The following is a 23,360-nucleotide window of genomic DNA, read 5'->3' as shown; positions in this document are numbered from 1 at the left end:
ATAAAGTGTTTTGTAACAACAATAAAGACCTTCAAATCAATCAGTTTCTCCTCTTATATGGTTAACAAATCATATTTGAAGACACCGTTTCTAATTTGATGTAATCCATATAAGGCTATTGCAGTAAATGATTTTTCATATCTGTATTCAATTTACGCTGGAGCTGTAGTTTGTGTTTCTGTCATGGTTCGTCATTGCTAAATATATAAACATCTGTAATTAGGGCTCTACAAGTACGGCGCGTTGCTTGCAGCTGTAAAGAGTGAAAAGCGACTCATGGTGCCGCTGTGGGTTAGCACAACAGCAGTACAGACATCTCCACCCACCGTTACTGCATCAAATACAGTCCGGAGAAACCCCTTGTTCCACGACAAATTTCCATTGTGCTCGCTGTAGTGAAATACTGGATTATTTACTCTGCTTTGCAACAGAGTTGCTTTCTTCGGGACAATCATTTGATTAAACATCGAACGTATTTTTTCGAGGATGGGAGACAATGGATTTTCAGCGCTTCGCTCGGTCTTATGCTGCGCTTTATTTATTGTAACGCTTCACCTCGTTTATGGAGACCTGAGTTATTCTTTTCCGGAGGAGACGAAGCGCGAGTCAGTTATTGGAAATATAGCGAAGGATCTCGGGCTTGATCTGAGGACTTTATCTTCCCGAAAGGCCCGTGTGGATATTGAAGGGACTCGGAAACGGTACTGTGACATGAATCTTAACAACGGGGATTTGATAAACACGGAGAGAATCGACAGAGAAAGCCTGTGTGGCAAGAAACCATCGTGTGTTCTGAAAGTAGATCTGGTGTTAGAAAATCCTTTGGAGCTTCATCGTTTAAGTTTTCATGTTCAAGATATAAACGACAACTCGCCAAAATTCAAAAATAATTTGATCGAAATGGAAATAAGCGAGTCGGCAGTTAAGGGAAATCGCTTCTCAATCGAGGAGGCCCACGACGCAGATATTGGTCAAAATGCTGTTCAGAGGTACAACCTGCAAAAGAATGAAAACTTTATTCTTTCTGTTGATAATAACAAGGTTGAACTCGTATTGGAGAATACACTTGATCGAGAGAAACGAAAAGAGATGAATCTGCTTCTGACAGCTTTGGATGGTGGCTCTCCTCAGCGATCAGGCACCGTAGTGATACACGTCACTGTGCTGGATGCTAATGATAACGCCCCAGTGTTTAGTCAGGCCGTTTATAAAGCCAGTCTGTCTGAAAACTCTCCTCCTGATACTGTAGTGATTAATGTCAGTGCCACTGACGCAGACGAAGGAGTTAATGGAGATGTGACGTATGACTTTGGTCACATGACTGACGAAGACGTAAATATGTTTTCTATCGATTCAAAAACGGGACGAATTACAGTAACTGGTGTGATTGACTTTGAAGAAAGGAGTTCTTTTGAAATAAGAGTTGAAGCTAAAGATGGTTTAGGACTAACATCATACGCTAAAGTTATGATAGATGTTACTGATGTGAATGACAATGCTCCAGTTATATATTTAAAATCCCTGACTAACCCCATACCTGAGAACGTGTCACCTGGTTCAGAGGTGGGAATCATTAACGTGCAGGATGAAGATTCTGAAAGTAACCAAAAGGTTCGCTGCTCCATTCAACAAAATGTCCCTTTTAACTTAATTCCTTCGATTAAAAACTATTATTCTCTGGTGACCACAGGACAACTGGACCGTGAACTAGTGTCAGATTACAACATTACAATCACTGCCACTGACGAGGGCTCTCCACCTCTGTCCTCCTCTAAAACTGTTCAGTTATCTGTAGCTGACATCAACGACAACCCACCTGTGTTTGAGGAACCGTCCTACAGCGCATCTGTGACTGAAAATAACAAACCTGGCTCCACGTTATGTTCCGTTACTGCTCGAGACCCCGACTGGAGACAAAACGGCACAGTGGTTTATTCTCTTTTACCTGGTGAGGTGAACGGTGCCTCGGTGTCCTCCTATCTGTCAGTTAACGGAGACACGGGGGTGATCCACTCTGTGAGGTCGTTTGATTATGAACAGTTCAGGAGCTTTAAAGTCCACGTGATGGCCAGAGACAACGGTTCTCCTCCGCTCAGCAGCAACGTGACCGTCAGTGTCTTCATATCGGATGTGAACGACAACTCTCCTCAGATACTGTACCCCGCCCCGGAGGGCAACTCCTTCATGACCGAGCTGGTCCCCAAAGCTGCACACGGAGGGTCTCTGGTGTCCAAAGTGATCGCGGTGGACGCCGACTCCGGACAGAACGCCTGGCTGTCCTATCAAATAGTCAAATCCACTGATCCGGGACTTTTCACTATTGGTGTCCACAGTGGGGAGATCAGGACACAGCGGGACATTTCTGAATCTGACAGCATGAAACAGAACCTTATTGTGGCGGTGAAAGATAACGGACAGCCCTCTCTGTCTGCCACCTGCTCCATGTATTTACTTATTTCTGATAACTTGGCTGAGGTGCCAGAGCTGAAGGACATTTCTTACGATGAGAAGAATTCAAAACTGACCTCTTATCTGATTATCGCTTTGGTCTCTGTCTCCACCTTTTTCCTGACCTTCATCATCATCATCCTGGGTGTGAGGTTTTGTCGCAGGAGAAAGCCCAGAATGTTGTTTGACGGAGCAGTCGCCATCCCCAGCGCTTATCTCCCTCCTAATTACGCAGATGTTGACGGCACAGGAACTTTACGCAGCACTTACAACTATGACGCCTACCTGACAACAGGTTCTCGAACCAGTGACTTTAAGTTCGTGACGTCTTACAATGACAACACACTGCCTGCTGACCAGACTCTGAGGAAAAGTCCTTCGGACTTTGCTGATCCATTTGAAGACTTGGAGCCCTCTTTAGAGGTAGGAACCGTTCAAAGTACTATATTGTTATTTAAACGTTTGGCTTGCTTATTGAGTCTTGTTACTATGTGTCTTGCTGAAGCACATTTTTCTGAATCTGCAATATTAAAGGGAATATGTTGTTGTTGGATGGATCCTTGACTGTTGCTCCCTCTACTTTCTGTATTTAATTCCAGGAAGCTTTTGCATATATTTAACCATTTTCTTTAACATCTTCGGTTTGGTCACTTGTTCTCTAGTACTGTTGCCACCACCTGACCTGTCCTCATATGAGTACCACTTTTGCTTAAATAATTTTTTCCAAGTCCCCTCTCAGAGAAATCAACTTAGTATTTGAACAATTTCCTGACATGCTGTAGTTCAGGTTAATGATTTTATAAAACTGCTAATGTAGTATTTGGTGCTGTTCTGGTTTTAATCAAGTAAATAATTTGCCACCTAGTAGCTGCGTCCAACTGGTCTTAATCAGCAAACAAACCAGGCTTCACAGGGAACCAAGTTAAAAAATATATTTCAACCAGCAGTCTATGTATGACTGGAGTTGTCACATAATCATAGTTTTTAACTTTGAATCAATCCCACCTTGCAAGCTTTACAGTTTCCGTTAAAACATTATAGGTTGTTACGCAGCCTTTAACTGTCATTTTTCAGCAAGTGATGGAAACAGCTGCCAGCCTATCCCTGTACAAGCTGTAAAATGTTAAGGTCTGCGAACAAGAGTTTTTACAAAAGTCAGAAACCCACATAAGAAGAGTCTAAGATCAGTCGTTAGATCAACTGAGCCTCAATGATCCTGTGCGACCAGATATGTAAGACGTCACTGTCTCTCTCCTTTGTGCTGAAACTCTCCTGGATAGCTGAGGCAAAAACCTTAGTTGGAGATTTCCCCCCGTCAGCTACACCTTCCAGGTTTTTTATGATAATGATAATTATTATATAATTTTTTGGAGTATTGTAAAACCTGATTGACACAGCCCATTGTCTTGATATTGAATGCTTTAAGATATGTATTTAAACTTGTATTGGCTTGTCGGACGGCCAGAGATCAATATACTCATGCAACCTACAATCCCTCTTTCAAAGCTAGAGCAAAGGTAATATTTATTGGCGCTAAAATGTAGCGTTGGTCAACTGTATTGTGGTGAAACGTACAAACCTCGTGTTCTGCTAATTAAAGTGATGCATTTACGTGTGCTTTTTACGTAAACAAACGGTTCACATTAGGTGAGTGAATATTGTCTCAACTTGGTTTAAAACGATCTGAAAATATATTTTATCCCCCATTTGTATAAACATTAATACAAATACTCATGGTGTCGCTGTTGACTGACGGGAGAAAGGACACTCACCACTCCACCCACTACAACTGAATATTTCAGTCGCAGATATTTCTGAGTAACGCTTCAATTTCAGATCACAATCGGTCGTGTCCACTCCTGTGAAGTGTTATATCATTGTTTTTTTCGGATGGATATTGTTTCATCACACTGGAAAGGATTCGTTTTACAAGCTAAGTGAAGGTTTTGTGTCGGGATGGGAGACAAAGGATTTTCAGCGCTTCGGCCGGGATTCTGCTTCGTTTCCTTCATTCTACTGCTGAACGTGGTTCATGGAGACCTGAGTTATTCTATTCAAGAGGAGATTAAACGAGGAACTGTTATTGGAAATATAGCGAAGGATCTCGGCATCGATCTGAGGACCTTGTCTTCTCGAAAGGCTCGTGTTGATTTTGAGGGGACACAACAGCGGTACTGTGACATGAATCTCAACACCGGGGATTTGATCACCACGGAGAGAATCGACAGAGAAAGCCTTTGCGGCAAGAAACCATCGTGTGTGTTAGTGATAGACCTGCTGTTAGAAAATCCCCTAGAGCTTCATCGTGTGAGTCTTCATGTTACAGATGTAAACGACAACTCGCCGAAATTTAAAAAAATGTTGATTGAAATGGAAATAAGCGAGTCGGCAGATAAGGGAAATCGCTTCTCAATCGAGGAGGCCCACGACGCAGATATTGGTCAAAATACTGTTCAGAGGTACAACCTGCAAAAGAATGAAAACTTCATTCTTGCTGTTGATAATAGCAAGGTTGAACTTGTTTTGGAAACTACTCTTGATCGAGAGAAACAAAAAGAGATGAATCTGCTTCTGACAGCTTTGGATGGTGGCTCTCCTCAGCAATCAGGCACCGTAGTGATACACGTCACTGTGCTGGATGCTAATGATAACGCCCCAGTGTTTAGTCAGGCCGTTTATAAAGCCAGTCTGCCTGAAAACTCTCCTCCAGATACTGTAGTGATTAATGTCAGTGCCACTGACGCAGACGAAGGAGTGAATGGAGATGTGACGTATGACTTTGGTCACCTGACTGACGACGATGTAAATGTGTTTTCTATCGATCACAAAACGGGAGAAATCACAGTAACTGGTGTGATTGATTTTGAAGCAAGAAGTTCTTTTGAAATGAGAGTTGAAGCTAAAGATGGTTTAAGACTAACATCTTACGCTAAAGTTATAATAGATGTTACTGATGTGAATGACAATGCTCCAGTTATATATTTAAAATCTCTGACTAACCCCATACCTGAGAACGTGTCACCTGGTTCAGAGGTGGGCATTGTTAACGTGCAGGACAAAGACTCTGAGAATAACAGACAGGTTCGCTGCTCCATTCAACAAAATGTCCCTTTTAAATTAGTTCCTTCGATTAAAAACTATTATTCTCTGGTGACCACAGGACAACTGGACCGTGAACTAGTGTCAGATTACAACATTACAATCACTGCCACTGACGAGGGATCTCCACCTTTGTCCTCCTCTAAAACTGTTCAGTTATCTGTAGCTGACATCAACGACAACCCACCTGTGTTTGAGGAACAGTCCTACAGCGCATATGTGACTGAAAATAACAAACCTGGCTCCACGTTATGTTCCGTTACTGCTCGAGACCCCGACTGGAGACAAAACGGCACAGTGGTTTATTCTCTGTTACCTGGTGAGGTGAACGGTGCCTCGGTGTCCTCCTATATATCAGTTAACGGAGACACGGGTGTGATCCACGCTGTGAGGCCGTTTGATTATGAACAGTTCCGGAGCTTTAAAGTCCACGTGATGGCCAGAGACAACGGTTCTCCTCCGCTCAGCAGCAACGTGACCGTCAGCGTCTTCATATCGGATGTGAACGACAACTCTCCTCAGATACTGTACCCCGCCCCGGAGGGCAACTCCTTCATGACCGAGCTGGTCCCGAAAGCTGCACACGGAGGCTCTCTGGTGTCCAAAGTGATCGCGGTGGACGCGGACTCCGGACAGAACGCCTGGCTGTCCTATCAGATAGTCAAATCCACTGATCCGGGACTTTTCACTATTGGTGTCCACAGCGGAGAGATCAGGACACAGCGGGACATTTCTGAGTCTGACAGCATGAAACAGAACCTTATTGTGGCGGTGAAAGATAACGGACAGCCCTCTCTGTCTGCCACCTGTTCCATGTATTTACTTATTTCTGATAACTTGGCTGAGGTGCCAGAGCTAAAGGACATTTCTTATGATGAGAAGAATTCAAAACTCACCTCTTACCTGATCATAGCGCTGGTCTCTGTCTCCACCTTTTTCCTGACCTTCATCATCATCATCCTGGGTGTGAGGTTTTGTCGCAGGAGAAAGCCCAGAATGTTGTTTGACGGAGCTGTCGCCATCCCCAGCGCTTATCTCCCTCCTAATTACGCAGATGTTGACGGCACAGGAACTTTACGCAGCACTTACAATTATGACGCCTACCTGACAACAGGTTCCAGAACCAGTGACTTTAAGTTCGTGACTTCTTACAATGACAACACTCTGCCTGCTGACCAGACTCTGAGGAAAAGTCCTTCTGACTTTGCAGATGCTTTTGGAGACAGTGATTCTTCTCCTGAGGTAGGAGCCGATCAAATTACTTTACTGGTCAAAGCTGATGCATATTTATATTATTTTTGTGTGTTTCTGCTTACTTCTATTTTTGATCAAAAATGTAACTGTTGAAAGGTTGTTCAATTGAAAGTTAGGCTGACGGAACTGAGACTTCAGTTTCTTACTACATTTCGTATAAGGCGACATCAGCACATTTTAATATATTGTTAACTGCTCCTATTCTTATCAGTCACAATTTCTAACTTTCATGACAAAAACCTTTCATCCTCGGTTGTCTCTCTTTTCAACATGGTCCTCATTTTACATTTATGGAAACGTAAAACTCTCGACAAATAATGTGTGTTGGTTTGTGATACCTTTTCTCGTTTGATCACATTCATTGAATTCATTCTTTGTTAAGTATATTGAAACACGTGCTTTTTTTCTTCCAACTTGCTCTTGTCCGTCAGATACCATTTGGCTTGCAGACTACCTGCTCCGACATATTCACAGGAAAGTACAATGACAACTGGTGATGGAGCCATATTTTTATTGACGTTTTTAGAGCAGGTTTATAACAATTTTAAGCTTACCGTTCTTTCCTGCACGATTTATTTTTGGCTAATACAAATGTGTTGGTCGCCTATTATCAAGTGATGAGTGGACATAGATTTCTGAATCAGTCCACCATCATCTCAGGTCTTACAATCAGCCTCTTTACTTTTATTAAAATGTTTGACTTGCATTTTGTCAGTAGAAAGTTATAGCTTTATATTGTCTTTGTGCTTTAAGCCCTATCAAATCTGACAGGATCTGTCCATGGTGCTGAAAGATTCCTAATGATCTCACACAAAATATTGGTGCAATCACTATAACTACAGCTGCAATCCCAAATGCTACTACTACAATCACTACTATTACTAACAATAATTATATTAATTATAATAACAATAAGCTAATAAATAAGATTACTTTTTGATTGACCTGAATGCTGGCAAACATCTTAATAAACAGCCATCACCAAAAGTCTGATTTTTACAATGTTGGTACATGCTTCATTATTACACTTAATTGTTTGTCCTCTAACATTTTTGTTTCTTTAAATTTATAATTTCCCACCCTAAGTTTTGTTTACATACATACTAACACGTTGACGGAACTGAATCACACCTATCGATTGTAACTGTGTTCCAATGAGATTTGGCATATACTGGGGACTACAGCAACCAAGAACTGTAACCCTGAGCCAGTTATGAATAGAAAAGGGTGACGTCAGAGCTGAAAGAAATGGTTTTAACCAGTCATACACAATCATTTGTCTGTAAACCTTTTTGTACGCAAGGAGTGAAGTCTATTCTGCAGTGAGTATCTTTATTTATCATGGTGGCGCATTCAAAAGCACCAGTCACAGGGCTTTGTGAGAATGGTCCATTATGCAGATGTAAAGAAAATGTTTTACTGCTGGTGTCGCTGTTGGCTTACAGACCATGAACACACACCACTCCACCCACCGCTACTGCATGTGAATTGGTTGTTATTTTCCAGAGAACCAGTTCAATCGTCAAATTTGTTTGGTCGTGTCTCATCGTAGAATTGAGCGCTGGATTATTGACACGTTTTCTACATATTGGATTTTTGCATTGGACAGTAAGTCTGACAGGATAAGGACTAATTTTTGGACGGGATGGGAGACAAAGGATTTTCAGCGCTTCGTCCCGCTTTCGGCGTCGTTTCCTTTATTCTAACGCTGCACCTCGTTTATGGAGACCTAAGTTATTCTACACCAGAAGAGATGAAACGAGGATCTGTTATTGGAAATATAGCCAAAGATCTCAGTCTTGATATGAGGACCCTGTCTTCTCGAAAGGCCCGTGTGGATTTGGAGGAGGCACATAAGCGATACTGTGACATGAATCTGAATACCGGGGATTTGATCACATCCGAGAGAATCGACAGAGAAAGCCTGTGTGGAAAGAAACCATCGTGTGTTCTGAAAGTAGATCTGGTGTTAGAAAATCCTTTGGAGCTTCATCACGTGAGTCTTCATATTCAAGATATGAATGATAATTCGCCGCAATTCAACGATAATTTGATAGAAATGGAAATATGGGAGTCGGCTGAAAAGGGAAACCGCTTCTCAATCGAGGAGGCACATGACGCAGATATAGGTCAAAACGCTGTTCAAAGGTACAACCTGCAAAAGAACGACAACTTTATTCTCGCTGTTGATAATAACAAGGTTGAGCTTGTATTGGAGAATAAACTCGATCGAGAGAAACTAAATGAGATGAATCTGCTTCTTACAGCTTTGGACGGTGGCTCTCCTCAGCGATCAGGCACCGTAGTGATACACGTCACTGTGCTGGATGCTAATGATAACGCCCCAGTGTTTAGTCAGGCCGTTTATAAAGCCAGTCTGCCTGAAAACTCTCCTCCTGATACCGTAGTGATTAATGTCAGTGCCACTGACGCCGACGAAGGAGTTAATGGAGATGTGACGTACCAGTTTGGTCACGTGTCTGACGATGATATAAATATGTTTTCTATCGATTCTAAAACGGGAGAAATTACAGTAAGTGGTGTGATTGACTTTGAAGAAAGGAGTTCATTTGAAATGAGGGTGAAAGCTAAAGATGGTTTAGGACTAACATCTTACGCTAAAGTTATAATAGATGTTACTGATGTGAATGACAATTCTCCTGTTATATATTTAAAATCTCTGACTAACCCCATACCTGAGAACGTGTCACCTGGTTCAGAGGTGGGCATCATTAACGTGCAGGACAGAGACTCCGAGAATAACAGACAGGTTCGTTGCTCCATTCAACAAAATGTCCCTTTTAAGTTAGTTCCCTCTATTAAAAACTATTATTCTCTGGTGACCACAGGACAACTGGACCGTGAACTAGTGTCAGATTACAACATTACAATCACTGCCACTGACGAGGGCTCTCCACCTCTGTCCTCCTCTAAAACTGTTCAGTTATCTGTAGCTGACATCAACGACAACCCACCTGTGTTTGAGGAACAGTCCTACAGCGCATATGTGACTGAAAATAACAAACCTGGCTCCACGTTATGTTCCGTTACTGCTCGAGACCCCGACTGGAGACAAAACGGCACAGTGGTTTATTCTCTGTTACCTGGTGAGGTGAACGGTGCCTCGGTCTCCTCCTATCTATCAGTTAACGGAGACACGGGGGTGATCCACGCTGTGAGGTCGTTTGATTATGAACAGTTCAGGAGCTTTAAAGTCCACGTGATGGCCAGAGACAACGGTTCTCCTCCTCTCAGCAGCAACGTGACTGTCAGCGTCTTCATATCGGATGTGAACGACAACTCTCCTCAGATACTGTACCCCGCCCCGGAGGGCAACTCCTTCATGACCGAGCTGGTCCCCAAAGCTGCACACGGAGGCTCTCTGGTGTCCAAAGTGATCGCGGTGGACGCGGACTCCGGACAGAACGCCTGGCTGTCCTATCAGATAGTCAAATCCACTGATCCGGGACTTTTCACTATTGGTGTCCACAGCGGAGAGATCAGGACACAGCGGGACATTTCTGAGTCTGACAGCATGAAACAGAACCTTATTGTGGCGGTGAAAGATAACGGGCAGCCCTCTCTGTCTGCCACCTGCTCCATGTATTTACTTATTTCTGATAACTTGGCTGAGGTGCCAGAGCTGAAGGACATTTCTTATGATGAGAAGAATTCAAAACTGACCTCTTATCTGATTATCGCTTTGGTCTCTGTCTCCACCTTTTTCCTGACCTTCATCATCATCATCCTGGGTGTGAGGTTTTGTCGCAGGAGAAAGCCCAGAATGTTGTTTGACGGAGCTGTCGCCATCCCCAGCGCTTATCTCCCTCCTAATTACGCAGATGTTGACGGCACAGGAACTTTACGCAGCACATACAATTATGACGCCTACCTGACAACAGGTTCTCGAACCAGTGACTTTAAGTTCGTGACATCTTACAATGACAACACTCTGCCTGCTGACCAGACTCTGAGGAAAAGTCCTTCTGACTTTGCAGATGTCTTTGGAACACCAGATGATTCTCCAGAGGTAGGCCGTGTACATTTTCAATGTAACATTTAAAGTTGATATTGGCCATGCATTAGCTTGCATTTGAAGCAACGTTGTATGTTAATGTTGACATTTTGTGTACCTACCTTACATTTTGGCTGAAACATATAGGCCATCTTTTACTGAAGCTTCTCTCTGGCACTAGAGAGTACTTAATAACTTTCCAGTGAAAGTATGCACTCAATTTTTTTTTCTTTCTTATATTTAAATAATCACATGGTTTTGTTTAACTTCCTAAATCCAAGCACATGTATATATCAACAAACCGTTGCTATTTTAAAAGTCGTCCTTTTAACCGCATACTTTATATTCAAATTCATGTTTATTGTACATCTCTGACTACAATATATTCCTACACATATAATTTATTTTTGGGCCTGGCTTTTTCTTTCAATCTGATCATATAAACCAAAGCTTCCATTCAGATAAAGCACTTGTTGAAATACACGTTCAGTAAACATATGTGCTCGGGCAACATTTTGAACCATGTTTTGATAAAACGTTTATTACCAACTTTATTGATTTTTGCAAATTCCTTGAGTGATTGAGATTTTAACCGTATCTTCCACAAGTATGCAGATGATTGAGCTTTTCAAGACATGAGCTTCTTAACATCACGTGCAGTATACCCTTTGACTTTATACTTACATGTATCCATTGCTTATACAGCATATGTCTGATTCACATGTTACAAAAAACACTCCCATTTTAGATAAAGTAATTGTGAAATGATCAAACATATTTTATGGGTTTATGGGATAGATGGGATAGATGAAATAGATAAAAATGCTTTTGACTCTGTCACATTCAATAACATGTCATTCATTCCTTAACACTAGAAATGGAACTTAAAAATTTGTTTGTTTTTGATTTTTCGGTAATCATTTTGTCTTATCAATACTTTAAGGACGGATATGTTAAATATGAAAAAAGTCGGTCGAGCGCTCGCTGTTTAAACGCGGTCCATGGTAATGAATTTTGTTTTCTCTATATACCCACAATAAAATATATCATTTAAAATTATTAATTTCACTTGGAATTGAAAAAGCACCATTACTAAGCATTGCAGCAACTGTGGAATATACATTTTACCTGGTGCTTATACATTTGTAATATTGCAAATAAGCTCAGGGCGTCGCTGCTCACCAGCACATATGAAATTAACTTCTCCACCCACGACAAAAGGAGTGTTCCAAGCATTTAAACGATAGCTGCCATTGCTGTGGGAACGACGTATCTTGATTTTAACCATTACGTTGTAATGTAATCAGGAACTAGTCGATTTTTGTGTTTGTAACTACGCTGTGGAACAAATAATGGACCTCAAGAGGACATCGCTGCTTGGTTCTGTCTTCGGATTTGCTCTTTGCGTAAGCATCACCACGGCAGACCTCAGCTACTCGGTTCCGGAGGAGATGAGGCCCGGATCCATTGTTGGGAATATCGCAAAGGACCTCGGCATGGAAGCAGGGAAATTATTCACACGTAAAGCCCGTATTGACACGGAGGAAAACCATCAGCACTACTGCAACATTGATATAAAAACGGGAGATTTTGTCATCAGGGAAAAGATTGACAGAGAGGAGCTGTGTGGGGAGAAGGTTTCGTGTTTGCTGAAATTCGAATTGGTCTTAGAGAGTCCTCTGGAGCTGCACCGCATTTCACTTCTCATCCAGGATGTAAATGATAATACACCCGTTTTTCCAAAGGAAACAATTAAGTTGGAAATCAGAGAATCTGCTGACAAAGGAGCCAGATATCGGGTCAACGAAGCACACGACGCGGATATAGGACAAAATACAGTTAAACAATACAGTTTACAAAAGAACGAACATTTTGTTTTATCTGTTCGAGACGACAGCGATGGATCTAAGAGCGTCGAGTTAGTGTTAGACAAAGAGCTTGACCGTGAAAAGGAGCACGATTTAAATTTAATGCTGATCGCAGTTGACGGTGGCGTCCCACAAAGATCAGGAACTGCTAATATACATGTTACTGTGTTAGATGCTAATGATAACGCACCGGTATTTGAACGGGCTGTTTACAAAGCCAGTCTACCTGAAAACGCTGCCGTTGATACTATTGTTGTCGCAGTCAGTGCCAGTGATGCGGATGAGGGAATCAACGGGGAGGTGACATATGAATTTAGTCGGATTTCAGAAAGAGCTAAAAAGGTTTTTTCACTGAACAGTAAAACTGGAGAGATAAAAGTCATAGGACCACTTGATTTCGAGAGTAATTCTAAATATGAAATGCGGATTGATGCCAAAGATGGTTATGGACTTTCATCTGACTCCAAAGTCATGATTGATATTATTGATGTAAATGATAACGCCCCAGTTGTATATCTAAAATCATTGACCAATCCTATGCCTGAGAACGTGTCACCTGGTACAGAGGTTGGCATCATCAACGTGCAGGACAGAGACTCTGAGACAAGCGGACAGGTTCGCTGCTCAATTCAGCAAAATGTTCCTTTTAAGTTAGTTCCTTCGATTAAAAACTATTATTCTCTGGTGACCACAGGACAACTGGACCGTGAACTAGTGTCAGATTACAACATTACAATCACTGCCACCGACGAGGGCTCTCCACCTCTGTCCTCCTCTAAAATTGTTCAGTTATCTGTAGCTGACATCAACGACAACCCACCTGTGTTTGAGGAACAGTCCTACAGCGCATATGTGACTGAAAATAACAAACCTGGCTCCACGTTATGTTCCGTTACTGCTGGAGACCCCGACTGGAGACAAAACGGTACAGTGGTTTATTCTCTTTTACCTGGTGAGGTGAACGGTGCCTCGGTGTCCTCCTATCTATCAGTTAACGGAGACACGGGGGTGATCCACGCTGTGAGGTCGTTTGATTATGAACAGTTCAGGAGCTTTAAAGTCCACGTGATGGCCAGAGACAACGGTTCTCCTCCGCTCAGCAGCAACGTGACCGTCAGCGTCTTCATATCGGATGTGAACGACAACTCTCCTCAGATACTGTACCCCGCCCCGGAGGGCAACTCCTTCATGACCGAGCTGGTCCCCAAAGCTGCACACGGAGGTTCTCTGGTGTCCAAAGTGATCGCGGTGGACGCGGACTCCGGACAGAACGCCTGGCTGTCCTATCAAATAGTCAAATCCACTGATCCGGGACTTTTCACTATTGGTGTCCACAGCGGAGAGATCAGGACACAGCGAGACATTTCTGAATCTGACAGCATGAAACAGAACCTTATTGTGGCGGTGAAAGATAACGGACAGCCCTCTCTGTCTGCCACTTGTTCCATGTATTTACTTATTTCTGATAATTTGGCCGAGGTGCCTGAGCTGAAGGACATTTCTTATGATGAGAAGAATTCAAAACTGACCTCGTACCTGATCATCGCGCTGGTCTCTGTCTCCACCTTTTTCCTGACCTTCATCATCATCATCCTGGGTGTGAGGTTTTGTCGCAGGAGAAAGCCCAGAATGTTGTTTGATGGAGCTGTCGCCATCCCCAGCGCCTATCTCCCACCTAATTACGCAGATGTTGACGGCACAGGAACTTTACGCAGCACTTACAATTATGACACCTACCTGACAACAGGTTCTCGAACCAGTGACTTTAAATTCGTGACATCTTACAATGACAACACTCTGCCTGCTGACCAGACTCTGAGGAAAAGTCCTTCTGACTTCGCTTATCCCTTTGAAGACTCTGAAGAGGTAGGGGCTTTTCAAATCAGTGTATTTGTTTAAAGCAATGTGTTTTGGGTTGTTTAGTGTCGTTGATTTCACTCATAAGCTGTCTCTCATATTCCAAAGTGCTTTGAAAGGAAATATTGTCTTTATCAATAGTTTGACAACATTAGCATGATTCATATTTGTTTTCCTTCTATATTCCATAACCACAATTAGCTGATAATGAAACACATTTTACGATCTCGTTTCTTGGATACATTGCATTTTGATAGATTCTCTTTTTGTTTATCGTATCTTAAAGGCGATATTTTTAATAACTTCTCCGATAGATAGCTATTCCACATTTTCAATCGAGTTTATTTTCTCGCATATCTCTTGGTTTTTGACTGTGTTCAATGAATCCATATTACTTTTAGTGAAAGAAAATCATGCACAACCAAAGAGTTGTGATGCAGTAGAAAAGTTCGGCCTCATGGAAGATTTTCGTGGGTCATTGTCAGAACAAAGTGCAATTGGGATGCAGTGACATTATTACTTCAGTGATGAACATCATCCTCTGACGATTAGTTGTCCAGTAGGCTTTGTCCATCGGCAGCATGCATCACGTTTTATCTATGACCATCAAGTGTCACTGACTTTGTTGAACTTTTGCTGTTTCTGTAACAGATTTTACCTTGGTGCATGGTACACATATATACGAAGGGAATAATCACATTCATTGAGCCTCAAAACTCTTTTCTAGGGACGTACACACATTTAGAATACCGCATATTGAGCTCTTTGGGCCACAACCAACTCAAAGTACCTGTCCATGGTGCTGAACGGCTGTTCCTGTGGTAGCAAAATGTTTGTCTTTGTCCTAAGCCACGCTGCTAAAGTAGAATAATAACATACCAAATGAAAGCATACTTATCTAAAGTACTGCTAATTCTTATAATAACACTGCTATTACTTTCAACAACCAACAAATTCATAATAGTTATATTTATAATACATTGTTTAATAATTACTTCCCATTCAAATTATTACAGCTTTTGATGATCAGTTGTCCTTTTCAATCTGGTGGGGATATAATTATTTTTCAAAGATCTCCTATTTTCTTATAAACTTTTAACTTAAGGGGCACAAGTTGTTAAAGTGTAACTTGGTCAAGTGTTCATTCCTGTATGTTTTGAGTTACACTTATAAAGGCACCGCCACATTCAGAAGGTATTTCAATTGTTACTGCTCCGCATTTATTGAACAACCATAGTCCGTTGCTCCATTTCAGATTAAGATTTTTAAGCGAAGACACGTTTTTAATGCATTATTAAAGATGTGAACTGTGGTGTCAAGAATATTATATAACTTTCAGTCACAAATGTTTTGTAAATACAGATCAGGAACTTAAAATACTTTCAGTATGGTCGCTTGATAATATTTCTGGACTATTTTGAGTAAAACATTAAATCGAGGACTGTTACTTTACATACTGTGGTATTTGTACTTTTACTACAGTAGATCTTCAAAGTATCCCATGCTTTTTCCATCACTGTCCATGGTGATGAACCTTGCCTCTGTGCTGTGCTGGAGCCATTATTAATCATCTATAACAATACTCAGGGTAATAAAGTTGTCTTCTTGGCAACATATTAAGCACAAAATGGAAATGGTTGTATTCAATGAGATCGTGTTTTCTTTTCTTTCCTAGTATCACTTGCTTTGTGGCTTTTCTCCTCTGATAATTTACCAGTCGAATGATAATTGGGGTCAATTTAGTTTTAATGAAGAATATTTCCTATTACACGGCTGTAAAGATTAAATGAGACTGATGGTGTCGCTGTTGCCTGACAGACTTTTAAAGCACACCACTCCACCCAGCACTGCTACGTGGGAATCGCTTGTAATTTCCCGGAGAGCCAGTTGAATCCTTGGAAATATTTCGCCGTGTTTCGTCGTGCCGTTAAGTGCTGGATTATTGAAACCTTTTCCATCAGTTTTATTCTTTTGCACTGGACACCAAGTCGTGCATTCTCAGGACACGTTTTGTGCCACGATGGGAGACAAAGGATTCAAAGCTCTTCCTCCGGTCTTCTGCTTCGTGTCCTTTATTCTAACGCTGCACCTCGTTTATGGAGACCTGAGTTATTCTTCCCCAGAAGAGATGAAACGAGGGTCTGTTATTGGAAATGTAGCGAAGGATCTCGGTATTGATATCAGAACCTTATCTTCCCGACAGACCCGTGTTGACTTTGGTGGAAATCGGAAACGGTACTGTGACATTAATTTGAACACTGGAGATTTGATCACCACGGAGAGAATCGACAGAGAAAGCCTTTGTGGAAAGAAGCCGTCGTGTGTTGTGAAAGTAGATCTGGTGTTAGAAAATCCTTTGGAGCTGCATCGTGTGAGTCTTCATGTTCAGGATGTAAACGACAACTCGCCACAATTCAACGACAATCTGATTGAAATGGAAATAAGGGAGTCGGCTGAGAAAGGAAATCGCTTTTCAATCGAGGAGGCCCACGACGCAGATATAGGTCAAAACGCTATTCAAAGGTACAACCTGCAAAAGAACGACAACTTTATTCTCGCTGTTGATAATAACAAGGTTGAACTCGTATTGGAGAATAAACTCGATCGTGAAAAGCAAAAGGAGATGAATCTGCTTCTGACAGCTTTGGATGGTGGCTCTCCTCAGAGATCAGGCACCGTAGTGATACACGTCACTGTACTGGATGCTAATGATAACGCCCCAGTGTTTAGTCAGGCCGTTTATAAAGCCAGTCTGCGTGAAAACTCTCCTCCTGATACCGTAGTGATTAATGTCAGTGCCACTGACGCAGACGAAGGAGTGAATGGAGATGTGACGTACCAGTTTGGTCACGTGTCTGACGATGATATAAATATGTTTTCTATCGATACGAAAACTGGAGAAATCACAGTGACTGGTGTGGTTGACTTTGAAGAAAGAAGTTCATTTGAAATGAGGGTGAAAGCTAAAGATGGTTTAGGACTAACATCTTACGCTAAAGTTATGATAGATGTTACTGATGTGAATGACAATTCTCCAGTTATATATTTAAAATCTCTGACCAACCCCATACCTGAGAACGTGTCACCTGGTTCAGAGGTGGGAATCATTAACGTGCAGGATGCAGATTTTGATACGAACCAAAATGTGCGCTGCGCTTTTCAACAAAATGTCCCTTTTAAGTTAGTTCCTTCAATTAAAAACTATTATTCTCTGGTGACCACAGGACAACTGGACCGTGAACTAGTGTCAGATTACAACATTACAATCACTGCCACTGACGAGGGCTCTCCACCTCTGTCCTCCTCTAAAACTGTTCAGTTATCTGTAGCTGACATCAACGACAACCCACCTGTGTTTGAGGAACAGTCCTACAGCGCATATGTGACTGAAAATAACAAACCTGGCTCCACGTTATGTTCCGTTACTGCTCGAGACCCCGACTGGAGACAAAACGGCACAGTGGTTTATTCTCTGTTACCTGGTGAGGTGAACGGTGCCTCGGTGTCCTCCTATCTATCAGTTAACGGAGACACGGGGGTGATCCACTCTGTGAGGTCGTTTGATTATGAACAGTTCAGGAGCTTTAAAGTCCACGTAATGGCCAGAGACAACGGTTCTCCTCCGCTCAGCAGCAACGTTACCGTCAGTGTCTTCATATCGGATGTGAACGACAACTCTCCTCAGATACTGTACCCCGCCCCGGAGGGCAACTCCTTCATGACCGAGCTTGTCCCCAAAGCTGCACACGGAGGCTCTCTGGTGTCCAAAGTGATCGCGGTGGACGCGGACTCCGGACAGAACGCCTGGCTGTCCTATCAGATAGTCAAATCCACTGATCCGGGACTTTTCACTATTGGTGTCCACAGCGGAGAGATCAGGACACAGAGGGACATTTCTGAATCTGACAGCATGAAACAGAACCTTATTGTGGCGGTGAAAGATAACGGACAGCCCTCTCTGTCTGCCACATGTTCCATGTATTTACTTATTTCTGATAACTTGGCCGAGGTGCCTGAGCTGAAGGACATTTCTTATGATGAGAATAATTCAAAACTGACCTCCTACCTGATCATAGCGCTGGTCTCTGTCTCCACCTTCTTCCTGACCTTCATCATCATCATCCTGGGTGTGAGGTTTTGTCGCAGGAGAAAGCCCAGAATGTTGTTTGACGGAGCTGTCGCCATCCCCAGCGCTTATCTCCCTCCTAATTACGCAGATGTTGATGGCACAGGAACTTTACGCAGCACTTATAATTATGACGCCTACCTGACAACAGGTTCTAGAACCAGTGACTTTAAGTTCGTGACATCTTACAATGACAACACACTGCCTGCTGACCAGACTCTGAGGAAAAGTCCTTCTGACTTTGCTGATGTGTTTGGAACACCAGAGGATTCTCCAGAGGTAGGCCGTGTACATTTTCAATGTAACATTTAAACTTGATATTGGCCATGCATTATCTGGCATTTGAAGGAACCCTGTATGTTACTTCTGAAATTGTGTGTACCTGCAAATGTTTTAGCTGAAGCATATGCCTACTTTTATCGTAGCTTTTTGCTGGCACAAGAGAGTACTTATTGAATATCTTCACTTTTTTCCTTTTATTCTTAAATATTCACCCGGCATTGTGCAACTCCGAATTCCAAACCATTCATTCATCAACCAACCGTAGACATTTCATACCAGTTGTCCTTTTATCTACATACTTTATATTCAAATTCATTTATACTGTACATCTTTGACTACAAGAGATATCTACATAGATAATTTATTTTTGGGCGTGGCTTTTTCTTTTACTCTGATCATATAAGCCAAAGCTTCCGTTCAGATAAAGCACTTGTTGAAATACAAGTTCACTAATCATCTGTGCTTGGGCAACATTTTGAAACCATGATTTGATGAAATGTTTATTACCACCTTTGATTATATTTTCAAATTCCTTAACTGATTTAAATTGAACCGTTTCATTCACGAATAAGCAGATTGCTGGGCTTTTCAAGACATTAGTTTAACATCACTTACAGTATGCCCATTGGGCTTTATGCTTACTTGTATCTTTTGCTTATACATCATATGTCTGATTCACATGTTAAGAAAAACATTCTCCCATTCTAGATAAAGTCATTGTGAAAAGATCAAAAATATTTTATGTGCCTCATGATATCTGAAGTAAAAAAATTATTTTGGGAATTCGTCACATTAGACAGCATCTCATTCATTCCTTAACACTAGAAAAATGTAACTTCATAATTACATTTTTTTTAATTTTCGTTGATCAGTTTGTCTTATCAATACTTTAAGGACGAATTTGTTAAATATGACAACATTCGGTCCAGCCCTCGTCGTTCAAACACTTCCCATGGTGCTGAATTGTATTTTCTCTATATGCCAACTATTAAAATAACCCAATTAGAATGATTAAGTTCACTTGGAATATAAAACGCATTCTTACCAAGCATTGCATTAACTGTGGAGTACACATTTTACCTCGTGCTTGTTCATTTGTAATATTGCAAATAAGCTCAGGGCGTCGCTGCTCACCAGCACATATGAAGATAATATCTCCACCCACGACAAAAGGAGTATTCCAAGCATTTAGACGATAGCTGCCATTGCTGTGGACGTATCTTGATTTTTACCATTACGTTGTAATTTAATCAGGAAATAGTGGATTTTTGTGTCGGTAACCACGCTATGGAACAAATAATGGACCTCAAAAGAAAATCGCTGCTTAGTTTTGTCTTCGGATTTGCTCTTTGTGTCAGCATCACCACGGCAGACCTCAGCTACTCCGTTCCGGAGGAGATGAGGCCCGGATCCATTGTTGGAAATATCGCAAAGGACCTCGGCCTGGAAACGGGGAAATTATTCACACGTAAAGCCCGTATTGACACGGAGGAAAACCACCAGCACTACTGCAACATTGATTTAAAAACGGGAGATTTTGTCATCAGGGAAAAGATTGACAGAGAGGAGCTGTGTGGGGAGAAGGTTTCGTGTTTGCTGAAATTCGAATTGGTCTTAGAGAGTCCTCTGGAGCTGCACCGCATTTCACTTCTCATCCAGGATGTAAATGATAATTCACCCGTTTTTCCAAAAGAAACAATTAGGTTGGAAGTAAGCGAATTAACCGACAAAGGTGCTCGATATCGAGTCAACGAAGCACACGACGCAGACCTCGGACAAAATACAGTTAAACAATACAGTTTACAAAAGAACGAACATTTTGTTTTATCTGTTCGAGACGACAGCGATGGATCTAAGAGCGTCGAGTTGGTATTAGACAAAGAGCTTGACCGTGAAAAGGAGCACGATTTAAATTTGATGCTGATCGCAGTTGACGGTGGCGTCCCACAAAGATCAGGAACTGCTAATATACATGTTACTGTGTTAGATGCTAATGATAACGCACCGGTATTTGAACGGGCTGTTTACAAAGCCAGTCTACCTGAAAACGCTGCCGTTGATACTATTGTTGTCGCAGTCAGTGCCAGTGATGCGGATGAGGGAATCAATGGGGAGGTGACATATGAATTCAGTCGGATTTCAGCAAGAGCTAAAAATGTGTTTTCCCTGAACAGTAAAACTGGAGATATAAAAGTCATAGGACCACTTGATTTCGAGAGTAATTCTAAATATGAAATGCGGATTGATGCCAAAGATGGTTATGGACTTTCCTCTGACTCCAAAGTCATGATTGATATTATTGATGTAAATGATAATGCCCCAGTTGTCTATCTAAAATCACTGACCAATCCCATGCCTGAGAACGTGTCACCTGGTACAGAGGTTGGCATCATCAACGTGCAGGACAGAGACTCTGAGACAAGCGGACAGGTTCGCTGCTCAATTCAGCAAAATGTCCCTTTTAAGTTAGTTCCTTCGATTAAGAACTATTATTCTCTGGTGACCACAGGACAACTGGACCGTGAACTAGTGTCAGATTACAACATTACAATCACTGCCACCGACGAGGGCTCTCCACCTCTGTCCTCCTCTAAAACTGTTCAGTTATCTGTAGCTGACATCAACGACAACCCACCTGTGTTTGAGGAACCGACCTACAGCGCATATGTGACTGAAAATAACAAACCTGGCTCCACGTTATGTTCCGTTACTGCTCGAGACCCCGACTGGAGACAAAACGGGACAGTGGTTTATTCTCTGTTACCTGGTGAGGTGAACGGTGCCCAGGTGTCATCCTATCTATCAGTTAACGGAGACACGGGTGTGATCCACGCTGTGAGGTCGTTTGATTATGAACAGTTCAGGAGCTTTAAAGTCCACGTGATGGCCAGAGACAACGGTTCTCCTCCGCTCAGCAGCAACGTGACCGTCAGCGTCTTCATATCGGATGTGAACGACAACTCTCCTCAGATACTGTACCCCGCCCCGGAGGGCAACTCCTTCATGACCGAGCTGGTCCCCAAAGCTGCACACGGAGGCTCTCTGGTGTCCAAAGTGATCGCGGTGGACGCGGACTCCGGACAGAACGCCTGGCTGTCCTATCAGATAGTCAAATCCACTGATCCGGGACTTTTCACTATTGGTGTCCACAGCGGAGAGATCAGGACACAGCGGGACATTTCTGAGTCTGACAGCATGAAACAGAACCTTATTGTGGCGGTGAAAGATAACGGACAGCCCTCTCTGTCGGCCACCTGTTCCATGTATTTACTTATTTCTGATAACTTGGCTGAGGTGCCAGAGCTGAAGGACATTTCGTATGATGAGAAGAATTCAAAACTGACCTCTTACCTGATCATAGCGCTGGTCTCTGTCTCCACCTTTTTCCTGACCTTCATCATCATCATCCTGGGTGTGAGGTTTTGTCGCAGGAGAAAGCCCAGAATGTTGTTTGACGGAGCTGTCGCCATCCCCAGCGCTTATCTCCCTCCTAATTACGCAGATGTTGACGGCACAGGAACTTTACGCAGCACTTACAACTATGACGCCTACCTGACAACAGGTTCTCGAACCAGTGACTTTAAGTTCGTGACATCTTACAATGACAACACTCTGCCTGCTGACCAGACTCTGAGGAAAAGTCCGTCTGACTTTGTAGATATGTTTGAAGGTGTCGATGATTCTCCAGAGGTAGGAATGATTTTACTGATTATAACACGTTTAATGTTTTCTTTCACGGCTTTCTTCTGGTCAAACATATTTCTTATTTTTACATGATGACAGATGTTCAAAGTCTTACCTCTTGAAGTAAGCATCAATCTTCCCAATATGTAACAGGCTTCCATGTTTAGATATGCGTTTTTTCAAATCAATCAATCAATCAAATTTTATTTGTATAGCCCATATTCACAAATTACAATTCATCTCATAGGGCTTTAACAGGGTGTGACATCCTCTGTCCTTAACCATCAGCAATAGTAAGGAAAAACTACTTAAAAAACCCTATTACAGGGTAAAAATACATAGAAACCTCAAAGAGAGCCACATGTGAGGGTTCCCTCTCCCAGGACGGACAGAAGTGCAACAGATGCCACGTGTAGGAAAACATCATCAAGATTAAAGTTTTTAGCAGCATTTGATGAGGGTAAACATCCCAATGATCGTTCCATTTGTGAATTCATCAACAGAAGGATAATGTTTTGGTAACTTTACACAGTACTTAGTGTTTGTATGGTGCCTACCTGACCACACGTTGTAGAAACATTGCATCACATTACGTATGTTACAATTGACAACACACTCACTGCTGACAAGATTCTGAGTCCTACTCATTTTGTTGAAGCACGAAGGCAGAGTTCTTAGTGGAGTAGGCTATTTTATATTTAAATTTTGAAATTGTTGTTTACCTCCA

General features: G+C 42.1%; 4 protein-coding genes and 1 pseudogene across 5 annotated transcripts in view; all 5 read left to right on the top strand.

Annotated features, from left to right (window-relative positions):
* The first annotated feature begins 365 nt into the window (after positions 1 to 365).
* On the top strand, positions 366 to 3,575 carry LOC128445586 (putative protocadherin beta-18; annotated as a pseudogene).
* A 708-nt stretch (positions 3,576 to 4,283) lies between these two features.
* Positions 4,284 to 7,298, top strand: LOC128445584 (protocadherin beta-15). Its single transcript, XM_053428337.1, has 2 exons — positions 4,284 to 6,789; positions 7,233 to 7,298. The coding sequence occupies exons 1-2, from the start codon at positions 4,405 to 4,407 to the stop codon at positions 7,296 to 7,298; spliced, it is 2,451 nt and encodes an 816-aa protein (XP_053284312.1). The 5' UTR covers positions 4,284 to 4,404.
* A 1,021-nt stretch (positions 7,299 to 8,319) lies between these two features.
* Positions 8,320 to 11,314, top strand: LOC128445535 (protocadherin gamma-A12-like). The gene has a single exon (XM_053428290.1). The coding sequence runs from the start codon at positions 8,447 to 8,449 to the stop codon at positions 10,862 to 10,864; it is 2,418 nt and encodes an 805-aa protein (XP_053284265.1). The 5' UTR covers positions 8,320 to 8,446; the 3' UTR covers positions 10,865 to 11,314.
* A 718-nt stretch (positions 11,315 to 12,032) lies between these two features.
* The window catches only part of LOC128445521 (protocadherin gamma-A4), a 248,766-nt gene continuing 237,438 nt past the window's right edge, over positions 12,033 to 23,360 (top strand). The window contains exon 1 of one of the 2 annotated variants that reach the window (XM_053428274.1): positions 12,033 to 14,550. In XM_053428274.1, coding sequence (XP_053284249.1) covers positions 12,169 to 14,550 — 2,382 coding nt within the window. In that variant the 5' untranslated portion in view covers positions 12,033 to 12,168. Of the gene's footprint in view, positions 14,551 to 20,152; positions 22,640 to 23,360 lie in introns of those variants that run through there. The other variant, XM_053428270.1, reaches the window with a different exon arrangement.
* On the top strand, positions 16,412 to 19,672 carry LOC128446344 (protocadherin gamma-A12-like). Its single transcript, XM_053429363.1, has 2 exons — positions 16,412 to 18,946; positions 19,658 to 19,672. The coding sequence occupies exons 1-2, from the start codon at positions 16,562 to 16,564 to the stop codon at positions 19,670 to 19,672; spliced, it is 2,400 nt and encodes a 799-aa protein (XP_053285338.1). The 5' UTR covers positions 16,412 to 16,561.

This window comes from Pleuronectes platessa, chromosome 8, assembly GCF_947347685.1.
Source record: "Pleuronectes platessa chromosome 8, fPlePla1.1, whole genome shotgun sequence".
Lineage (NCBI taxonomy): Eukaryota > Metazoa > Chordata > Actinopteri > Pleuronectiformes > Pleuronectidae > Pleuronectes > Pleuronectes platessa.
This window is presented reverse-complemented; position numbering and strand designations above follow the sequence as displayed.